Genomic DNA, 25,335 nt, shown 5'->3' with positions numbered 1-25,335 from the left:
GCTACGAGTTTGGCTTGTGATCTTTACCCCCTAAGTTTGCCAGTTTCTCTTCCTGAACATTCTATCTGTTATTTAAGCTAATTGATGCATTACCTAAAGCTTAAAATATTCTGACAAATCTTTAGAAACTATTACTTCCAATGTCCCTCCCAACAAAAACAAGAATTTTTTAATAAGAAATTAAATAATGAAGATGGTTGGTAAGATTTCCAATAATTTATTGGTTTTCTACTCTAAAGGAAAATTACTTTACTTTTCACTTAATGTAAATAATTCTGGAAATGTTTGTGGACTTCATATTATAAACTTTGATCCTAGGTTCAAATTCCCATTATTCCTGCTCCTTTCAGGTGTGGGGGTATTATAACAGTATGGTCAATCCCACTTGTTAGTAAAAGAGTAACCCAAGAGTTGGTATGGGTGGTGCAGACCAGTTGCCTTCACGGTTAAAGGGCTCATGTAGATAGTCCTCACATAGCTGTGCACTCAATTCAAACATCTCAAGTTTTCACGATTTTCTTACGTGTTTCTACATTAACAAAACTGACAATATACGAAGAAGGCTTTGATAAGGTAATTTTATTACCAGGCCATGTTACAACAGCCTACTGCTTTACAAACAAACCTCACTTAGTTGTTAACTTTATCTTAAAACTTACCAGCATTTTATTACAGACACTGGGCATCTTTTAAGTTTATATAATATATCCAATAACTACTTTCAAACAACAAATAAAAGAAAACAAAGCAATTTTACTCTGGAGGTGTGCTACATTTGCAAAGTTCTGAACAATACCTTATGATAAAATACCAGTATTCACTACATTAAATAAAAGTAATTCCAAATTTGTCACCGTGGTCCATTATAGATTTAAACAACATATCCCTCCATCAAATTATGGAACCTGAGAGTTGTAAAATAAATTGATATTATAGTGGTCTGAACCATTTCTAACATCAACAGGTACAAAGTGACTTAAGTATGCTACAGTTTATGAATTTATTGGGCAACATAAAGTTTCATATTTCTAATTGTTGTTACAGTATCAGTCCACACTACATTTATTTGAAGGAAACAGTTGTTTTTTGTTCCTCCTCATATTCGTCACCCTTTCCAACACAGACCCGATCCGAATCCAGCTTAAAGCTAAATCCAAGTACGGAATTGTCGAGTTTCTTCAGTGCTTTCTTTTTTCTCTTAGGCATGCTATTTCTTCCCAGCTTACACTGGCTAGTAAAACTGTCATGTTCCACTGGTTCCTGTTGGTCAGTAAAGGTTGTTTCACTAAACAATAGTAAGGAACCTAGTTCTAGGTATCTGTTAATTAAACAGCTAAAAAAACGTGAAAAATGTTTACATAGGAACTTTCAGTTGTAACAGTTGACACAAAATATTTTCACACATATTGCACTCATGATTGTGCAGGATATTGGTAAGTAAAAGCTAGTTGTTCATAACTTGGATTGATTAACACCAGTGACAAGAAATCAGATCACTTTTACTACACAAAAATAATTACAATTTGGCAGCTTTTGTAACATACTCAAAAAACCTTATATATTAAAACTTACATTTTGCAGTAACTACTCAATACAACAGATCACCAACTATTTTAAAATCATGGCTATTTGTAAATAATAGTAGAAAACATTTACCTCTTTCCTACACTTTTCATGGGCTGAAAAAATAGAAAGGGATAAAATGAGAAAAACACGCACTCGTATTGTAAACTACCTAATACTAGCTTTACCGATCTTATTAACACTAGCTTTTTCTTACAGTGTCTTAAAGGAAAAACTACAAAAATGAGGCATTATAGAAGTGTTTCCTGTTGATCTCTTCTGTTCTTTTGGGTTCTATAATCATTTCATATGTTTAAAAAGTGAAATGCTCATAAGGTTGTTGGAGTGGTATCACGTGTGGTTCAAAGATTATTTATACTGAGCCTTCACCAGTGTGTCTCATATTTAATAGCTTGAGTTTTATTTCACCCAGTAATTTATAAGATTTTATTACTGTAACTAGCAACTACATATAAGAAGAATACAAAATCACTTCTTATTTTATCAATAAACCTTACTTTCATGGCTCAGAACTATCTAGCTTTACAACACAACCTACATTCTTTAATATTCATGATTGAATTATACAGATGGTTTTTACCCACAGCCCTTTTTACCCACAGCCCTTTTACTTGGCATACTTCTAATTCTGTGCAGCTAAGCATTATTTTTATCGCAAATGTTTGGTCTAAATTCATCGTTTATTTCAGATATTCAAGCCAAGCTACACAATGGCTGTGTGTGTGAACTATATATAATTTTGAAACTGACAAATTAGAGGAAGAGCACTTCTCTGATCACTTAGTGGAAGTTGACTGTCACTCTTTTGATGCACCCCTGTCCCTAAAGTTCTAAGTGAGATTTCGCAGTAACTGAACACTAACCATGGAGCTTCAGGTTTATGCATGCTAACCACTAAGCCACATTCAGCCGTTGTTCCTGTATTACAATACTAATTTATATGTGGAAAGAATTCTTTTTATGTAACTTGCTGACCTTAATTCAAGTTTTATCTACTTTGTCTACAAACCTGAAATATTATAGGTTATTCCACCAGTTCCATCTGCAATTTGTGTTGTCTGATTCCCACCTCTCGTCTCCTATAAAACGTATTTATGTTTGTTCTTTACTTGGTCATTAATAACGTACAAATGGTTTTCACAATGTTAGACAAATCCATGTTACCTGCAGAATTCTAAGGTTATTTAGCTTAAGCTATACCAGTAGGTAATAATTTATAAAAACACTCATTCTAATTAGTTTATTTACCAAAATACAGTAACAATCAGATTTAACAGTAAAACGATTACAGAAGAATTGATGTACCTTTTCCAGTATTTCTTCTCCACTCTTGTTCTGTGATGTTACATTAGACTTCTCCAGAGGAGGAAAAGCACTACAGCTGTGAAAAATATTTAAGTGACACATTTGACAGCAATGTCATATTAACACTAGATTCTAAAGAATACCACAAGACAGTAAACAATATACACACAACCAGTTGTTTTATTTCAATAAGCTCAAATTATAAACTAACTTTAGCAATAGCATCTTTTATGATTAATCAAGTTCTTTTTTGGAATGTTCAACAACTACAATTTACTTGAAAGATTTCAGTAGAACCATAATAAACTGGTCTGCATAAAACCTGATATCAAGTAATATTCACATTTTTAGGAACAATCGATATGTGTTATTATCTTATGACGCATGTTGTTCCAACTTAGAATATGTTATATCTGGGTGAAGTTGCATGCAGCAACTATTTACTATTTCATGAGGTAACTGTCTTGTATTCTACTTTAGATAGCTGTATGACAGTCACAGGTAGAAGAGATGTTTCTGGATTCTTGTAAATTGTATTTCTGATTGGTCAGTTTCAGGGAAGATTACTTTTTGTTTCCGTCCTGAATGACTCAAGAACTGCTGTTGAACTTTTGCCTATGTGAAATCTTTTGTTTGATCCATTCACTGGTCACATGAATCATTTTTATTTCATTATTACATGTCATGATGAAATACTGCATGGTTGCCCTCTGTATTGTTTTGCTATTTGTCTGGTTTCTTAAACAAATACAATGTTTAATTCTACTTCAACTTTCTGCCAAGTCACCATGCCTGTCCCTCTGCACACTACGTCCTTGAATCTCTGGTTCTTATGAAGATTAGGTAATTCTGTGTTAGGTTTAATTTTGAACTATCATAAACATCTATTAGATACTACAGATTTTATACCTTTTAATACAAGTGAAAAATAAACCCTTCATTTCACTCACTCTGTTTCTTGAAATCAGCGAGGACATTCATATCTCAATAAGACACTTGAGTAAGGGAAAGTTATTCAGAAAGACCTTATGGGTCTTGCATTTCTCTAGAATATTCAACAAACTTCAGTGAGAGCTTTGAACTTGGACAAGACATTCAGAGAGTTTCAGTTTTTTGGTAAGACAATTGCCATGAGTCAGTTAGTCTCTTAAACGTAGAGAGAATGTTTTGCCTGGCTCATCAGCACCAGCTATTTTCCCTAAATTTTTTATCCAACAAGAACGAGTTCTATGAAAAAAGAACCGCAAAAGGGATATTTTTGTTATTTTAAAGAGAAATATATGTAATAACGTTACAAGCTCAGAGTATGTGATGTTACACATGTTAAGGCACTGATTGTCAGACCATAATGACAATAAAAGTTGTACACTTTGAAAACGGAGGAAAACATCGGATTTTTCGCCAAAACGCATTCGTGTCCAATAAATTTTTTTGAGAGATCTGCATGTTCTGCAAATGCAACATGTGCAAAATCCCTATAAAAATGGCAGGTTCTCGGTTTCCATAGCTCAGTGTTAAGCCAAGACTGACTGAAGCACAATGCAACAATGCCATTGGTTACTTGGAAGCAGGCAAATCTCAATCAGATGTTGCCAGAGCTGTGAATGTCCACCCAAGCACCATCACAAGCCTATGGAATCGTCACCAACAACATGGATCAACTCGTGACCGTCTACGATCTGGCAGACCTCGTATGACCACGCCCGCACAAGATCGCAACATCCGGTTACGTCACCTTCGGGACAGGACCACCACTGCGGCGTCTACTGCCTCAACCATACCAGGGCTGCGTAGGATTTCCGATCAGACCGTACGCAACCGTCGACGAGATTCTTAGGTCCCATGTGCAACCCATCATGATGAACGTCAACGACATTTTTCAACATGACAACGCCCGTCCCTGGCCCTCCAGATCACCAGATTTAAACCCCATCGAACATCTTTGGGACGAATTGGACTGACGTCTGCGACAACATCAACCGCAAACTCTACCTTAGCTTGCAGCAACGTTGCAGGCTGAGTGGACAGCCATTCCACAGGCAGGAGATGCCAAGCAGTTATTGATGTTGAGTGACGTTAAACTTCACCTAGTGAGCGTGGACTTCGCCTTTGGATGTTCAGCAGTGAATGTGCAAAGTTTTACACATATGATACACAACTACCCGGAATAAACTTGTTAACAATTTGTCTCAAATTTTGCGTTTCTTTTTTTTAAGAGTATAGTTTTAAACCAACTTACCTAAGCTTCAGGGTGTTCTTTGTTTTTCTGTTATTTTTAGAAATACCAGCATTTTCATTTTCCTGATTCTCACTGTAACTTCTGATCTTATTCCAAGGCTTTATGTTCTGTTTATCCTCCTGGTCAGATTCAGGAATATGGACTGTGACCGTTACCTGTATTTTAAAACAAGGTGCTTTAATTATAATGAGCCAGACGTTAATAAAAGCAATGCTCTCTTTGTTACACACACAGAGTTTAGATGCTTAATAGTTAAATATTGTGATGCTTCGAATTATCGTAGTATTGACTAAATATAAAGTTCTTTCTCTTCCATTTTATATTTTTAAAACAACCTAAATTGGATGAGTGTTCATTACAATTACAAAAAGCAATTGGCTGTATGTATAAACTCACATACAATGTAAAATCAGATTAAAAACAAAAATGGGGCACAACTCTTTGAAGATGTGATATGTTGGTTGTTTTATGTCACCATGTCCAAGAGTTACTGCTTGTACTTCTTCAGAACATTCACAGAAAGCTACTTTTTGCTCTCAGCACCATCTCAACATTTAACAATCAAAGAAAAATACTATTTCCGTTCTACTTCAGACAACTTTTTATTTTAGATGTCCATTAATAACAATATTTGTAATTTTACACTCATTCACATTAGGATCAGTTAGTTTATATCAGATTGAATTAAGTTAGGCCAGGTCAAATACAACCGTATCACAAAACAAAGTATAGTTTCAGTATTAACATCACAGCTTACGTGTTTTTGTCCATAATTTTCTTTTTCCATCACAAGTTTTTCTTCCTCCTCTTTCTGTATTTCTGTTAAAGTTTTAACAGGCTCCAGTAAGAACGTGAGGGGTCTGCCAAGAAGAAATTACATTAGTTGTATGTAAAACGCTGTCCAAAACTGCACGTTGTGAAGCTGACTAAAACCTTTTTTTTTCTGCTTTATGTAGTCAAAACTTGACATTCAGTGTTTAAAACAACCTGTAATTAATAACTTCCTTGGACACACCTGAGACGAGGAAACGGGATTCAATTATTCACACAAATCGGTTGTTAAAGCAAACATTCAGAAATAATTTTATAAGTAAATATATTGTGTTGTTTCATTATTAGTAACAAATATTTGTTACGTATATCTTCAAATATTAGTGCTGGAGTAATATTTATAAAACAATTATTGTAACTTGAAAATGTTATAAACTACCACAGAGAAAGCTGTTTTGAAAAAGCACATATTAGGAAATGCAAGCACCATTTTATAAAACAGGTTACACTTACTTGAAACCAGAGAAATGTCTAAGTAAAACATGAATTCTATACACCAAGTGTGATTCCCACTATGGTTCTTTTAAATTTGTGATTCATGTAAAAGTCTAAAGAAACAGATTCTAACTTTTGTTTTAAAACGCTAAACATTTTGACTACATAACTGTAATATTTAATCCACATGTAGTTCTTTGTGCTTGGCATGTAGTTGCTACATTATTAAATTCAGAGGTACTACTAGGCATTACATGGGGACTGTATGCTAGTAATATTTGACAGTGCCCCAAATCTCCAGATAGTGTCTTGAAAAATGAAAATAGAAATAATCGCTACCATACTGAATATTCCTGTGTCCATGGAACCAATTCCCAAATCCTTTATACATCTAGTGACATCTCTGATTATATTATTTAAATATAGCAATATGTTTGATTTTCTAGTTGAGTTCCCACAGACACGTGTCCTCTAGCCATAAGGAATGTCAACAAGATGGTGTATAGACCCATCTTCTAGCTGGAGGTAATGTCAAGACATAACCATTTCATTCTGACTTAATATTTTTGTCACTGATTTGTGTCATACTATAATGATGTTCTATGTGATACATTCAGTAATGTGTCACCAAACATGGAAGGTTAGGTCAGATCAGATAAGAAAGAGGTGGATTAGGTGAGATTGGGGTTTGTTATGTTGCATTTGATTAGGATAAATTAGGCTAGGTCAGGTCAGATTAAAAGGAGTTATGTTAAAAGTGCTATCGTTGTACAGAAATAATAAACAATGTAATGTTAACAATCTGAAGTCTTTTGTACATGGTTTAAAACATTATGGATTTGTTGTTAACAACATACACTGGTTATTTACAGAAACCTAACAACCTGCTCACCTCTGACCCCAGGTTGGAGTCTTGTTATTCTGAAGTAAGGGCATTTGATTTTGTGGAAGCTGCTGTCTTAACTTCTTAATCTGTAAGTTAAACAGTACCATTAGGCATATATGGAAACAATGGTTTACAAAAAACCTTTTGTAACACATCAAAAACAACAATGAAACTACTCACCAAACAAAGAAGTTTAATTACATAAATATTTCATTTATCAAAATAATTTGAGTTACACCAGAAATTTGTTTGATAAAAAAATGTACTGTATTTAAAACTAGCAATTCAAGGTAACATTTAGTGGGGGAACAACCGAACTGAATTATTACATACAAAGAAAGCAATAGTAATAATCACATTTTGACCCCTGGTATCAGAGTCAAAGGTTAATAATTAAACTCAAAACATGACTACAGGAAAATTTGCTTTATTTGTACTTTTTAAAATACCAATATATATCATACTCTCAAAGAAACTTTGACAGTTCTGTAACTGACACTTACACTTTTTTATACTATTTCAATATCAGAATTACCTTTGTTTTTTCTTCATTTTCTTTCTGCTCTTGAATTTTCTGTATCTCACTGAGTGAAGGAGCTTCCAGAATAGTTACCTTGCCACCCCATGCAGGTGTCTTCAAAAAAGAAAGCTGATTTATTACCTAACACACAAACATTGAACAAATGTAATCAAACTTCAGTGTTTTGCAGCTTAAGTTGTTTCACTGAAAAAAGATGAAAACAATACTCTAATACAACTTTGTTAGCTAACTAAAATCTGAATGTGTGTGTGTGCATTTTTCTTGTAACAAAGCCACACTGGACTATCTGCTGTGACCACTAAAGGAAATTGAACCCCATATTTGGGCATTGCAAATTCATTAACTTACCACTATGCCACCAGGGAACAAAATCTGAACTCATAAAGCTAACAAACTTTTTCAATGTCATGGGTGAACATCCCAATTTAGAGTAAAATGTGAGAGTTTCAAGATTTGTGCTATTATGAAAAAAGAGAGTTCCCATTCAAACTTCCCAAAGTATCGATTAAAGCATTTGTTTATTTTTAATCATATATCTAAAAATAAAACTGACATTAAGAAAGTTGTTTATCTATAAACATGGCACTGAATGAATTATGGAAATAACATGAAGAAACAGGGTTCACACAAGATGTCAGTGAAAAAATTTCAAGCACTTTTCCACAGCCTACAACCTCAATTTCAATCACAGAAATTACTATCAAATAATTAAGATACTAACATTCAGCAAGAATGACAATCTTTGAGAAAGATAACACTGCACAACAAAGTTTTTGCTTTTTGAACACCGTTGGGTGTTCCTTATAAATGTTTGGCTGCTGATCACGAAAATCACATCCCGGATTTGCTACAGTGGAAAAACGATATCAGGACAACTGGAATCCATCAATGCTTGCTGACTACTGTTGGACACTGCAACGTGATGCACCAGATATTGAATACAAACGAAAATCAGGAACAAAACACTTTTAATTATGTTAAACTTAACAGCGTTTAGAAACATAAACACAATTAAATACATTATTGCCGGTAAACAGTTACCTGTCTATTTCTCAGAGTTCCTACGTGACGAAGCAAAACCAAATCTATATTTGTACATACTCACCAGGTACCTGTCACAATCAGCAAAATTGTTATGCAGTGTAATTAGTCTTCTTTACATCAATGTTCCTGGTTTATATATGAATATGATGCAATTTTAAATCAAAAGTAAGCAATTTAAGACTCAAAATTATTCAAATACAGAGAAATAAAATGTTAATTATAAAAATCTATCAATAACGTCTTTACTGGACTGTTTTTTTAATGTTGTGCAATTTGTTTCTCAAATTTAAAAAAGTCATATGACAGAGAAATGTTTACCTATTCATAAATAAATAGATTCTTGCTAACCCCACACAAGGTACCGATGTTCATTTGTCAAATTGTGTACAAAAATACTCAAAGGTTAATTACACTATTAATTAACACCACCAACTCTTACACTACTGTTTCAACAACAAAAAGTGGACTGCCTTAACCACCAAGCCAAGCCATGCCCACTCAGTGTGAAAACTTATTATTATTTTTGTTAAGAATAAATCAACATATTTCCAAGTTTCTAAAATGTGCATTATTTTCCAAGACTTTTTACCTGACACATGCGTTCTTTTTTATTGAAGTTTGACTTTTCACAATTTTTGACTTGATAAACAGAATTGTTGTTTGTTATTTCTTGGTCATTTCTCAAGTTTTCTTTGGAATATGTTTCCTTCTTATTGTCATCACTTCCTGGTGACTCCAAACCAAACACTCTTGACTGTAATAATAAAAGTAAACTGTTTTTAGCGACTAAGTCTAACTTACTTAAAATGGTTTTGTTAAAGTGTGAAAATAAAAACAAATCAAACATCTCGCATGTTTATATTTGCAATGTCAACTTAAACTAATTTATGTGACTAACTCCTGAGTTATCAAAAGGTTTTATTTTTATAATAAATAGTCAGCTTAGCTGATCTGGCTGTGAGAAGAGATTCGTAGAAGTGTGAGTAACAACATATACTTGGAAATTCAATTTTTTTATAAATTTCCTTCATAAAGTTAAAAGATTATTTTTTCAAACGTTTTGTTAATATCCTCTACAAACTTAGAAATTCCGTTTATTGTTCATTTCCCTATAAATTTCTGTATGGAAAACATTAAGAGGGCCCAGCATGGCCAGGTGGTTAAGGCACACAACTGTAATCCAAGGGTTCGAATGCCTGTCACACCAAATATTCTTGCTCTTTCAGTCGTGGGGTCATTATGATGTTATGGCCAATCCCACTATTCGTTGGTAAAAAGAGTAGCCCAAGAGTTGGCAGTGGGTGGTGATGACTAGCTGCCTTCCCTCTGGTCTTACACTTCTAAATTAGGGATGGCTATGTCAGATATTAACTTTGCCTGAAATTCATAAAAACAAACAAACATTAAGAGTTACTTAGTCCAACCTCAAAAGTGATAAATTGAAGCAATTATTCTTATTTGTTGTTTTTAAATGTCAAATCGCCCTCAAAATGAATTGCAGGTATACATGCACACACACGCATATATATATATGAATATATGTCTGTCTGCAGAACTTATGACATAATACCTGTTTTTCAGACCCGTCATTTGTAGTCACGTTCTCTAGCTTTGTACCATTTTTAGCCTTCTTCTCTTTACACAGATCAATTAGTTTGGGAAACTCTTTAAGATCAAACTTTGGTTGTAACTGTTCTTTTTTCCAGGCATTTCTTCTCCACTAAACCTTCAACATCAGACTCACTCTGCCGAGACTTGTCTTTCTAGATAATATAGTTGGAATAATTTAGCACAGTTCAATACAAAAACAGAAACAGCAAAACCCACAGATGATCAATTGTTTAAGTGTATGAAGCACGTTCACCTATCCAAAATCATATTTCAAAAACTTAAATACTTGCTTTCAATTGAACAGTTACCTTCAAATGCCTTTCATCTGTCCTTCTGTTATTCTGTCTTTTTATTCTTTTCTTTGGGTCACGTTCCTTCCGAGGAGGATTTCTTATGTCTAATCTTGCATGTTTTACTACCTTTTCCTAAAAATACACACATTGTCAAATTTTATTTTTTATAACACGTAGCAAACCTTCCAAAACCTTACCTGTGTATCACAACTATTTTACTTTCTTTAAATAAATACTGCTACTTCTTGGATTTCCTTTATTAACACCAAAATGTCTACTGTGAATTAATTTATCAATAAGGAAGAAATTAGGAAAACATTTTTGTAAATCAAAGATTTCTTTTCTGTTTGATCTTTGTGCAATACATTAAACTAAATATATGACAATCCAACAATACAATAGACCAACAATTAGATTAATCTAACAACACAATAAACTAATAATAGATTAAACTAAAAACACAATAGACTACAACAGACTAATCTAACAAGAGATTAAACAAAATATATGAAATGATTCCAACAGTTCAACGGCTTTATGAATTTTTTTTCTTAGATTCAAACTTAAAGTTTGATAAATGAATGTTAACTTAAATCAGTACGTTGATACAAGTTAAACTGAGAACTGTTAGTTATGATGAAATATTACTGAAGTTCTTCATTTAGTTACAGTTGTCTCCTGTGAAGATGTCAGAAAACGTTCATTCCAAATCAGTAACTATTTAAGTTGAGTTTGGAAGACTGTCTTTATAATCTAGTGTAAGCAATAAAACTTTTATTCTTTCATCAAGCATAATGTAATTCATTCTTTCAAAAGTAAATGCAAGTGGATTTAAGATAAAGTTAAAACAAGATGGTAACGTTCAACTTTTATCACATGAAAAAAACACATTTTGTATTGTAATGTACAATATGGTTACACAGCACACTTGTAGATCATAGTGCTACATACCAAAACTATGTGCTTACATCGTAGTGCTACTTGTGCTTGAAGATCATAGTGTTACTTACCACAACTGTATGTTCATATCATACTGATATATAGCAACCTATAGGTGTACACCATAGCGATACACAGCACACTTGTAGGTATACACATCATAGTGTTATGTAGTTTATACATACATGAAAACTACTAAGTATATAACAAATTATTTTCACCTTTTCAGTTCTTTCGATATTCTCCACACCATCAGGCTTAGTCTTGTTTCTTCCTGTTACATAACAGTTGGAGTCAGGGTACAACTTATCTGTTATTAGAGAAAAGGATATGTAATGAAAGATTTCTTAACACATTACATTCATGTTTTTCTTCTTCTGATAATAGGAAAACTTAGTGAAAACTTGTTAAACAGTGTTTAAGAAAATTATGTGATTTAGTTTTCTATCCTTTTTCTTTACATTGTAAAACTCCAAAACTCTTGTCAAAAGGGTGTTTCAGAAACATAAAAATACTTCAGCTTACACTCTGAATGTTGTTTTCTACTGTTGATCATAAATCCATATTGTATATATATGTATCTATGTGGAACACTTGTAGGTATATGTCAGTTATACATAGACAGAACCAGTTTTATTAATATTCACTAACATACTTTTTTTTTCTAACTGCAGTAGTCACCAGTTTTGGCATAGGTCCTCATCCATCATGATGGCATCAAGGTCAAGGTCAAATTATAAGCTATTTTACTTATCTATGTTCTTGAAACATGATAACCATAAGTACAATATTCCACAAACAAGGCTTAGGGTCATCAGAATATTTTGCTACCATCTACTGTACTCTCTAAGCCTAACAAGGCTTATCTTGTGTCTTGTCATAGAATAAATATTACAAAAAAGTTTAATTTGCAATTTGTTTCCAAGTCTTTTAATTTTTCCACTAAAATGTATTGTTTTTCTAATCACTTTCCCACAGAATCACAAGTCACTTTCCAAACCACTTTATTGGAACTACAGTAACGTAAATAGTTTATAATCAACTATATCCAATGGTACTCATACTTTGTTTATAGCTATTCCGAAAGCTAAGTTTCTTAAAGAGTTTTTCACGCCAGTTGCTGCAAGTTCATAACAAAGTGGGAACAAGGAAATAACACTGAAAAAATTAGTAAAATGACAAAAATTGAAATGCATAAGAAAGAAAGCCTTAGAATTATATTTTTAAGGGAAGATTGTTTCATGACAAATGCAAACCTAAGCCTTAGGATGGATAGAAACATTCTATTAAAATCAATTGGTGCATCATTTCTAGACAAGACTCCTTACAGCTGCATATAAACATATATTTAAACATTTTTACATTTTTTTTTTTACAATGTATACTAAACAAACATTACAAAATGACAAAATATCAAATCTAAAGTGTTTTTGATATATAATTATAATTGCACTTTCACTTAAATTGTGACATCTTATATGCAGATGTGTACTCTGTATAGATACAGCAAATAATACTGAAGTCATATAATTAACATTTTGTAAAATACCAAACTACACAAACGACAAGCACATATCAAATATGCTAGTGCTAGAAATGAGTTAATTGGATACAAGCTTTTTGCATAAACAGCATTAACAACCATGTGTCAAAAATGTAATGAAGATAAACAAACAGAAAATAGGGTCTTAAAAGTCATACAATTATTAAATGAAATTACAAAGAACACTCTAAGCTCCTTCATAAGGTATACCTTGATCTGATTAAAGGTACTGTTTAAGGTCACAAATTCACTTCACGATAGAAAGAACTAGAATTGTACGCTCTTTCTTACACAGACATGCATATAATTAACACACACCTGATTCAGCAGTTTTTTCAGACTGTGAAACATACTTAGGGCTAACACACACCTGATTCAGTAGTTTTCTCAGACTGAAACATACTTAGGGTTAACACATACCTGGTTCAGTAGTTTTCTCAGACTGTGAAACAACTGCTTCAGGCGAAGTATCTTTGTTGATTGGTGGAACAAACTGTAAACTGAAAATAAATCCAGATTTTCTAAACTTGTGACTAAACAGCTTGAAAACAAATCTTTCTGTGACGTTTTATTAATTTTTAAAATTAGTGTTTGTCAGTTATGTAAGGATATATGTGCATGAACTCAACTATTTTTGTTTCAGTCTTGGATGTTCATGTAAAGCTCACACCACAGCTATCTTTCGTAGCTGTCCCAAATTTGGAACTGATTGGACTAGAGAGAAGGCAAACAGTAAACAGAACCCATTGACAAATCTTGGAATATTACAATCAAGTAGCTGAGTTTGGTTGAAACTCTTACAATATAGCCACAGTTCCAAATCATGAAGCACAATTTTGTGGCAACATGACATGAGCTACAGTGTGGCATGCTCACCGCTAAACCATGCCTGGTTCTCACAAGAACAGGACTAGTAACACACCTAAATCATTACAAACACATTCATTTATAAATACCTATGATATTTTATCATTAGTTTTTGTATACTGTATCAAAATCAAATTGATTAGAACACTGAAATCTTACTTCAGATATCATCATTAAATCACAACCATAAAATTAGGGGTTTGATTCCATTCATTGGACATAATATATAGCTTGATGCGGATTTGCTATAAACAATGTATACAGCTATGCTAAAAATACTATATTAACAACAATAATATTACAGTAAAAAATACACGACATCTAACTACAACTGTTCTTTATGTACTAGAGCATTCTGTTGAAAATCCCCTTTAGTTCTGAGTAGTAGAAATGTCACACCAATCTCTACTAATGTTATCATTTAACATACACCCCCTTTTTGTATAGTAAAATAAATGCATTAAGGAGTGTACAGTAAGTGTAATAAACAAGTTGAAACATTTCAAATTGAATTTTATGGAAAGCAAAACAATCCAACAACAGTAAGGAAAAAATGGAAGAGAAACTATTGCAAGCTTACCTGAGAAGTTGTTGCACTAGAAAGTAATGCAAAACCATGTGTTGCTGTTGAAAATGAAGTCTTTGGAAGGTTCTATCCTGTTTCAATTGGCTCTGCAGGGAGCTGTTATGAATAAGAGACACACAACTGTGAAATAAATTTGGAACCAATCACTTTATTGTATAGCTGTTGAGACTACAATTATTAACAGTTTAAATGCCAAAAGCTGGTGAAATACTGCAAAATCAATAGGGTTAAAAACTGTTATCAAAATAAATTGATTGTAGATTTTTCTCTCCATATTCAACTTAGGTTCTATTTTATTTACACATCTCTGATTCTGACCCACAACAGAGAATTTAAGAAGAGTATGGAAATAAAAACCTATGAAGGTAATCCATTCTAACTATAGAATCTTTTCTCTCATCATCCATCCCAATTACGAGTTCTGATACCAGACAAAAACCTCAATGTACAGCATCTTGTGGGAGACAAAGGAAAGGTTTTCCTTTTGTTCCACATTTCTAATTTCAAACTGCAACAGACCAATCAATTGTATTTGAAAAAAAAAAAAACATTTCAGTTAAGTTGTTTTATAAAATTATTAACACTAATTCTAAGTGTTTATTGAAAATATGTTTTAAAAATAATGTTAATGCAAAAAGATCTGTTTATTAACGAGTTTTGGTTTCGGGAGAAAATTATTGTTACTATCCATTATGCCCCAACAAAGAACACACGCACAAGGTGCAAAATACATAAATCCCAATCAGAAAATACTCCACTGTACTATGAGATAAATGATTATGGTCACTCTGCCACTTCAATATGGTTAGTGATTTGTCATTTTAAGTTTGGATAAAAAACATACTTGTACAGAATCTGGTACTCTTGTAGCTGCTTGTGCAAGAGTTGGTCCTGGATGTGTTTCAGCTGTTGCTCTCGAATTTCTGGTGGAGAGGTGGGCTGGGGTATACCTGGCGGTGGCTTTATAACTCGTGGGGGGTTAACCTGAGCAGAAGAGATGAGGAGCTACATCTTAAAAGTCACAAAACTCAACTCCAGGTTTGTAAAAACATTTGAATAACGAATCAATCTTTGTCGAGACCAGTCACAAAGTGACAGTTTCTTTCTCAGAAAACTCTCACTCCAACAACAAACAATGTATTCAACCTTCTTTTTAATCATACATTTAAAAGTTTTAGAGTCTAAATTTTTCGAGCAGGATTAAAAAATGACACGAGGGGTAAAATAGAAAACTTCTTCACTTGAAAAATCGTGGGAACTTTTTAACATAAGTCTTATCATTTCAGGTTGTTATTTCCGACCAATAGATTAAAACAACAGGGGAGAGATAATAAAAACAGAAGGTTTATGACATTGAGCCATTCTAATAGGCCTATAATTATGTCCTTAAATAAAGTTTCCATACGTAAAGGATGGATATTTACTGAATAGTCAATTTATTCAGACTTGTGTAAGGCTATTAACAACCAGTGACCAGACTTGTGTAAGGCTATCAACAACCAGTGACCAGACATGTGTAAGGCTATCAACAACCAGTGACATCTGTTTCAGGTAATAAATAACCTTTTAACCTAAGACTGGAATTAAACAATTTCTAGTTATAAACATATTGAAACAGGTGCATTATTCTCAATATCTTAAGACAAATATATCACAATAGACTGTCCTGGAGTACAAGGATATCACCTGGTTCTCTCTGACCTTTACATCTCCCAAATACATTACTGACCTTCAGTTCAAGCATAAAAAAAGAAATAAAACATAGTTTGAGCACCCCAGGCACTTCATCCAATGAAAATTCTCACCTCAGAAGAACAGTTCTTGTCAGAATATAACACTTTGTCTTCTACTGATGTGCAGAGAGACGTCCCAGTGGCTTTACAGTTTTCAGATTCTGGTCTCACAACACACATATTTCTAAATCTTTGGTCTTCCTGTTTTGGAAGTATATCAAATACATTTTTTAAAACATCTTAAAACACATCATAATAAATAAACTCAACAGAACCAGTTATATCACCATTTCTGTTATTCCCACATCCAAAACAATAAACTCAACAGAACCAGTTATATCACCATTCCTGCTATTCCCACATCCAAAACAATAAACTCAACAGAACCAGTTATATCACCATTCCTGCTATTCCCACATCCAAAACAATAAACTCAACAGAACCAGTTATATCACCATTCCTGCTATTCCCACATCCAAAACAATAAACTCAACAGAACCAGTTATATCACCATTCCTGCTATTCCCACATCCAAAACAATAAACTCAACAGAACCAGTTGAGTTCTACAATAATTCACACATTGTCTTCACTAATACTGTTTTGTACAATAAAAAGATACAGCTATTCATTTATTGCTTTGCAGTTAATATAAATTACACGCTGGATGTTTTAATTTTTTCAGAGAATAAAAACTCCTCTGCTAACTCAACACAGGGATGGTGATATAACTGGTTCTGTTCAATTTATTTATTATGACGTGAACTCAACCTTACCACTGAATGTGTAGTATCACAACATTATACTTTACACACTGAATCTACCACTGAATGTATAGTCTCACAACAATATACTTTATACACTGAATCTACAACTGAATGTGTGGTATCAAAACATTATACTTTACACACTGAATCTACCACTGAATGTGTAGTATCACAACATTATACTTTACACACTGAATCTACCACTGAATGTGTAGTATCACAACATTATACTTTACACACTGAATCTACCACTGAATGTGTAGTATCACAACAATATACTTTACACACTGAATCTACCACTGAATGTATAGTCTCACAACAATATACTTTACACACTGAATCTACAACTGAATGTGTGGTATCAAAACATTATACTTTACACACTGAATCTACCACTGAATGTGTAGTATCACAACATTATACTTTACACACTGAATCTACCACTGAATGTGTAGTATCACAACATTATACTTTACACACTGAATGTGTAGTATCACAACGTTATACTTTACACACTGAATCTACCACTGAATGTATAGTCTCACAACATTATACTTTACACACTGAATCTACAACTGAATGTGTGGTATCAAAACATTATACTTTACACACTGAATCTACCACTGAATGTGTAGTATCACAACATTATACTTTACACACTGGATCTACCACTGAATGTGTGGTATCACAACATTATACTTTACACACTGAATCTACCACTGGATGTGTGGTATCACAACGTTACACTTTACACACTGGATCTACCACTGGATGTGTAGTATCACAACATTATACTTTACACACTGGATCTACCACTGGATGTATGGTCTCACAACATTATACTTTACACACTGAATCTACAACTGAATGTGTGGTATCAAAACATTATACTTTACACACTGGATCTACCACTGGATGTGTAGTATCACAACATTATACTTTACACACTGGATCTACCACTGGATGTATAGTTTCACAACATTATACTTTACACACTGAATCTACCACTGAATGTGTAGTATCACAACAATATACTTTACACACTGAATCTACCACTGAATGTATAGTCTCACAACAATATAATTTACACACTGAATCTACCACTGAATGTGTAGTATCACAACAATATACTTTACACACTGAATCTACCACTGAATGTATGGTCTCACAACAATATACTTTACACACTGAATCTACAACTGAATGTGTGGTATCAAAACATTATACTTTACACACTGGATCTACCACTGGATGTGTAGTATCACAACATTATACTTTACACACTGAATCTACCACTGGATGTGTAGTATCACAACATTATACTTTACACACTGAATCTACCACTGAATGTATAGTCTCACAACAATATACTTTACACACTGAATCTACAACTGAATGTGTGGTATCAAAACATTATACTTTACACACTGAATCTACCACTGAATGTGTAGTATCACAACATTATACTTTACACACTGAATCTACCACTGAATGTGTAGTATCACAACATTATACTTTACACACTGGATCTACCACTGGATGTGTAGTATCACAACATTATACTTTACACACTGAATCTACCACTGAATGTGTAGTCTCACAACATTATACTTTACACACTGAATCTACCACTGGATGTGTAGTCTCACAACATTATACTTTACACACTGGATCTACCACTGGATGTGTAGTATCACAACATTATACTTTACACACTGAATCTACCACTGGATGTGTAGTATCACAACATTATACTTTACACACTGAATCTACCACTGGATGTGTAGTATCACAACATTATACTTTACACACTGAATCTACCACTGAATGTGTAGTCTCACAACATTATACTTTACACACTGAATCTACCACTGACTGTGTAGTATCACAACATTATACTTTACACACTGAATCTACCACTGAATGTGTAGTCTCACATTATACTTTATACACTGAATCTACCACTGAATGTGTAGTATCACAACATTATACTTTACACATTGAATCTACCACTGAATGTGTAGTATCACAACATTATACTTTACACACTGAATCTACCACTGAAGGTGTAGTCTCACAACATTATACTTTACACACTGAATCTACCACTGAATGTGTAGTATCACAACATTATACTTTACACACTGAATCTACCACTGAAGGTGTAGTCTCACAACATTATACTTTACACATTGAATCTACCACTGAATGTGTAGTATCACAACATTATACTTTACACATTGAATCTACCACTGAATGTGTAGTATCACAACATTATACTTTACACACTGGATCTACCACTGAATGTGTAGTCTCACAACATTATACTTTACACATTGAATCTACCACTGGATGTGTAGTATCACAACATTATACTTTACACACTGAATCTACCACTAATGTGTAGTCTCACAACATTATACTTTACACACTGAATCTACCACTGAATATGTAGTATCACAGCATTATACTTTACACACTGAATCTACCACTGAATGTATAGTCTCACAACAATATACTTTACACACTGAATCTACAACTGAATGTGTGGTATCAAAACATTATACTTTACACACTGAATCTACCACTGAATGTGTAGTATCACAACATTATACTTTACACACTGAATCTACCACTGGATGTGTAGTATCACAACATTATACTTTACACACTGGATCTACCACTGGATGTGTAGTCTCACAACTTTATACTTTACACACTGGATCTACCACTGGATGTGTGGTATCACAACATTATACTTTACACACTGAATCTACCACTGAATGTGTAGTATCACAACATTATACTTTACACACTGAATCTACCACTGACTGTGTAGTATCACAACATTATACTTTACACACTGAATCTACCACTGAATGTGTAGTCTCACATTATACTTTACACACTGAATGTGTAGTATCACAACATTATACTTTACACATTGAATCTACCACTGAATGTGTAGTATCACAACATTATACTTTACACACTGAATCTACCACTGAAGGTGTAGTCTCACAACATTATACTTTACACACTGAATCTACCACTGAATGTGTAGTATCACAACATTATACTTTACACACTGTATCTACCACTGAATGTGGTCTCACAACATTATACTTTACACACTGAATCTACCACTGAATGTGTAGTCTCACAACGTTATACTTTACACACTGATTCTACCACTGAATGTGTAGTCTCACAACGTTATACTTTACACACTGAATCTACCACTGAATGTGTAGTATCACAACATTATACTTTACACACTGAATCTACCACTGAATGTGTAGTCTCACAACATTATACTTTACACACTGAATCTACCACTGAATGTGTAGTCTCACAACATTATACTTTACACACTGAATCTACCATTGAAGTGTAGTCTCACAACATTATACTTTACACACTGAATCTACCACTGAATGTGTAGTATCACACATTATACTTTACACACTGTATCTACCACTGAATGTGTAGTCTCACAACATTATACTTTACACACTGAATCTACCACTGGATGTGTAGTCTCACAACATTATACTTTACACACTGGATCTACCACTGGATGTGTAGTCTCACAACGTTATACTTTACACACTGAATCTACCACTGAATGTGTAGTATCACAACATTATACTTTACACACTGAATCTACCACTGAATGTGTAGTCTCACAACATTATACTTTACACACTGAATCTACCACTGAATGTGTAGTATCACAACATTATACTTTACACACTGAATCTACCACTGAATGTGTAGTATCACAACATTATACTTTACACATTGAATCTACCACTGAATGTGTAGTATCACAACATTATACTTTACACACTGAATCTACCACTGAAGGTGTAGTATCACAACATTATACTTTACACACTGAATCTACCACTGAAGGTGTAGTCTCACAACATTATACTTTACACATTGAATCTACCACTGAATGTGTAGTATCACAACATTATACTTTACACATTGAATCTACCACTGAATGTGTAGTATCACAACATTATACTTTACACACTGAATCTACCACTGAATGTGTAGTCTCACAACATTATACTTTACACATTGAATCTACCACTGAATGTGTAGTATCACAACATTATACTTTACACACTGAATCTACCACTGAATGTATAGTCTCACAACAATATACTTTACACACTGAATCTACAACTGAATGTGTGGTATCAAAACATTATACTTTACACACTGAATCTACCACTGAATGTGTAGTATCACAACATTATACTTTACACACTGAATCTACCACTGAATGTATAATCTCACAACATTATACTTTACACACTGAATCTACCACTGAATGTGTAGTATCACAACAATATACTTTACACACTGAATCTACCACTGAATGTATAGTCTCACAACAATATACTTTACACACTGAATCTACAACTGAATGTGTGGTATCAAAACATTATACTTTACACACTGAATCTACCACTGAATGTGTAGTCTCACAACATTATACTTTACACACTGAATCTACCACTGAATGTGTAGTATCACAACATTATACTTTACACACTGAATCTACCACTGAATGTGTAGTATCACAACATTATACTTTACACACTGAATCTACCACTGAATGTGTAGTATCACAACATTATACTTTACACACTGAATCTACCACTGAATGTGTAGTCTCACAACATTATACTTTACACACTGAATCTACCACTGAATGTGTAGTCTCACAACATTATACTTTACACACTGAATCTACCACTGAATGTGTAGTATCACAACATTATACTTTACACACTGAATCTACCACTGGATGTGTAGTATCACAACATTATACTTTACACACTGAATCTACCACTGGATGTGTAGTATCACAACATTATACTTTACACACTGAATCTACCACTGAACGTGTAGTCTCACAACATTATACTTTACACACTGAATCTACCACTGACTGTGTAGTATCACAACATTATACTTTACACACTGAATCTACCACTGAATGTGTAGTCTCACATTATACTTTATACACTGAATCTACCACTGAATGTGTAGTATCACAACATTATACTTTACACATTGAATCTACCACTGAATGTGTAGTATCACAACATTATACTTTACACACTGAATCTACCACTGAAGGTGTAGTCTCACAACATTATACTTTACACACTGAATCTACCACTGAATGTGTAGTATCACAACATTATACTTTACACACTGAATCTACCACTGAAGGTGTAGTCTCACAACATTATACTTTACACATTGAATCTACCACTGAATGTGTAGTATCACAACATTATACTTTACACATTGAATCTACCACTGAATGTGTAGTATCACAACATTATACTTTACACACTGAATCTACCACTGAATGTAGTCTCACAACATTATACTTTACACATTGGATCTACCACTGGATGTGTAGTATCACAACATTATACTTTACACACTGAATCTACCACTAAATGTGGTCTCACAACATTATACTTTACACACTGAATCTACCACTGAATGTGTAGTATCACAGCATTATACTTTACACACTGAATCTACCACTGGATGTATAGTCTCACAACAATATACTTTACACACTGGATCTACAACTGGATGTGTGGTATCAAAACATTATACTTTACACACTGGATCTACCACTGGATGTGTAGTATCACAACATTATACTTTACACACTGGATCTACCACTGGATGTGTGGTATCACAACATTATACTTTACACACTGGATCTACCACTGGATGTGTAGTCTCACAACTTTATACTTTACACACTGGATCTACCACTGGATGTGTGGTATCACAACATTATACTTTACACACTGGATCTACCACTGGATGTGTAGTATCACAACATTATACTTTACACACTGGATCTACCACTGACTGTGTAGTATCACAACATTATACTTTACACACTGGATCTACCACTGAATGTGTAGTCTCACATTATACTTTATACACTGAATCTACCACTGGATGTGTAGTATCACAACATTATACTTTACACATTGAATCTACCACTGAATGTGTGGTATCACAACATTATACTTTACACATTGGATCTACCACTGAATGTGTAGTATCACAACATTATACTTTACACACTGGATCTACCACTGGATGTGTGGTATCACAACATTATACTTTACACATTGAATCTACCACTGGATGTGTAGTATCACAACATTATACTTTACACACTGGATCTACCACTGGATGTGTAGTCTCACAACATTATACTTTACACATTGAATCTACCACTGGATGTGTAGTATCACAACATTATACTTTACACACTGGATCTACCACTGGATGTGTAGTCTCACAACATTATACTTTACACACTGGATCTACCACTGAATGTGTAGTATCACAGCATTATACTTTACACACTGAATCTACCACTGAAGGTGTAGTCTCACAACATTATACTTTACACATTGAATCTACCACTGAATGTGTAGTCTCACAACATTATACTTGACACACTGAATCTACCACTGAATGTGTAGTCTCACAACATTATACTTTACACACTGGATCTACCACTGGATGTGTGGTATCACAACATTATACTTTACACACTGAATCTACCACTGGAATGTGTAGTATCACAACATTATACTTTATACACTGAATCTACCACTGAATGTGTAGTCTCACATTATACTTTACACACTGGATCTACCACTGAATGTGTAGTCTCACAACATTATACTTTACACACTGAATGTGTAGTATCACAACATTATACTTTACACATTGGATCTACCACTGAATGTGTAGTATCACAACATTATACTTTACACACTGAATCTACCACTGAAGGTGTAGTCTCACAACATTATACTTTACACACTGAATCTACCACTGGATGTGTAGTATCACAACATTATACTTTACACACTGTATCTACCACTGAATGTGTAGTCTCACAACATTATACTTTACACACTGAATCTACCACTGAATGTGTAGTCTCACAACGTTATACTTTACACTGACTCTACCACTGGATGTGTAGTCTCACAACGTTATACTTTACACACTGGATCTACCACTGAATGTGTGTAGTATCACAACATTATACTTTACACACTGAATCTACCACTGGATGTGTAGTCTCACAACATTATACTTTACACACTGAATCTACCACTGAATGTGTAGTCTCACAACATTATACTTTACACACTGGATCTACCATTGAAATTGTAGTCTCACAACATTATACTTTACACACTGGATCTACCACTGGATGTGTAGTATCACACATTATACTTTACACACTGTATCTACCACTGAATGTGTAGTCTCACAACATTATACTTTACACTGGATCTACCACTGGATGTGTAGTCTCACAACATTATACTTTACACACTGAATCTACCACTGGATGTGTAGTCTCACAACGTTATACTTTACACACTGAATCTACCACTGGATGTGTAGTATCACAACATTATACTTTACACACTGAATCTACCACTGAATGTGTAGTCTCACAACATTATACTTTACACTGAATCTACCACTGAATGTGTAGTATCACAACATTATACTTTACACACTGAATCTACCACTGGATGTGTAGTATCACAACATTATACTTTACACATTGAATCTACCACTGAATGTGTAGTATCACAACATTATACTTTACACACTGAATCTACCACTGAAGGTGTAGTATCACAACATTATACTTTACACACTGAATCTACCACTGAAGGTGTAGTCTCACAACATTATACTTTACACATTGAATCTACCACTGAATGTGTAGTATCACAACATTATACTTTACACATTGAATCTACCACTGAATGTGTAGTATCACAACATTATACTTTACACACTGGATCTACCACTGAATGTGGTCTCACAACATTATACTTTACACATTGAATCTACCACTGGATGTGTAGTATCACAACATTATACTTTACACACTGAATCTACCACTGGATGTATGGTCTCACAACAATATACTTTACACACTGGATCTACAACTGAATGTGTGGTATCAAAACATTATACTTTACACACTGAATCTACCACTGAATGTGTAGTATCACAACATTATA

At 33.7% G+C, this 25,335-nt stretch overlaps 1 protein-coding gene across 1 annotated transcript; it reads right to left on the bottom strand.

Annotated features, from left to right (window-relative positions):
• Positions 1-562: 562 nt before the first annotated feature.
• On the bottom strand, positions 563-16,617 carry LOC143251786 (uncharacterized). Its single transcript, XM_076503030.1, has 16 exons — positions 16,510-16,617; positions 15,549-15,688; positions 14,699-14,824; positions 13,672-13,751; positions 11,930-12,018; positions 10,785-10,901; positions 10,436-10,585; positions 9,455-9,619; positions 7,816-7,914; positions 7,287-7,366; positions 5,886-5,988; positions 5,129-5,283; positions 2,890-2,965; positions 2,594-2,663; positions 1,657-1,679; positions 563-1,260 (listed from the first exon to the last, which is right to left on the bottom strand). Exons 1-16 carry the CDS (start codon positions 16,615-16,617, stop codon positions 1,063-1,065), a joined length of 1,779 nt encoding a protein of 592 aa, XP_076359145.1. The 3' UTR covers positions 563-1,062.
• Between the last annotated feature and the right edge of the window lie 8,718 nt (positions 16,618-25,335).

This window comes from Tachypleus tridentatus, chromosome 6 (genome assembly GCF_004210375.1).
Source record: "Tachypleus tridentatus isolate NWPU-2018 chromosome 6, ASM421037v1, whole genome shotgun sequence".
Classification (NCBI taxonomy): Eukaryota; Metazoa; Arthropoda; class Merostomata; order Xiphosura; family Limulidae; genus Tachypleus; species Tachypleus tridentatus.
Note: the sequence above shows the minus strand (reverse complement) of the source record. Positions and strands in the feature narration are given on the sequence as shown.

Excerpts from the sequence above, each read along its gene's own strand:
- LOC143251786 (XM_076503030.1), bottom strand. The coding sequence starts at position 16,617 with ATGTGTGTTGTGAGACCAGAATCTGAAAACTGTAAAGCCACTGGGACG. Across the intron at positions 13,752-14,698 it reads CTAGTGCAACAACTTCTCAG|TTTACAGTTTGTTCCACCAA; the intron begins GTAAGCTTGCAA and ends ATTTATTTTCAG. Across the intron at positions 5,989-7,286 it reads ACTCCAACCTGGGGTCAGAG|ACCCCTCACGTTCTTACTGG; the intron begins GTGAGCAGGTTG and ends TCTTCTTGGCAG.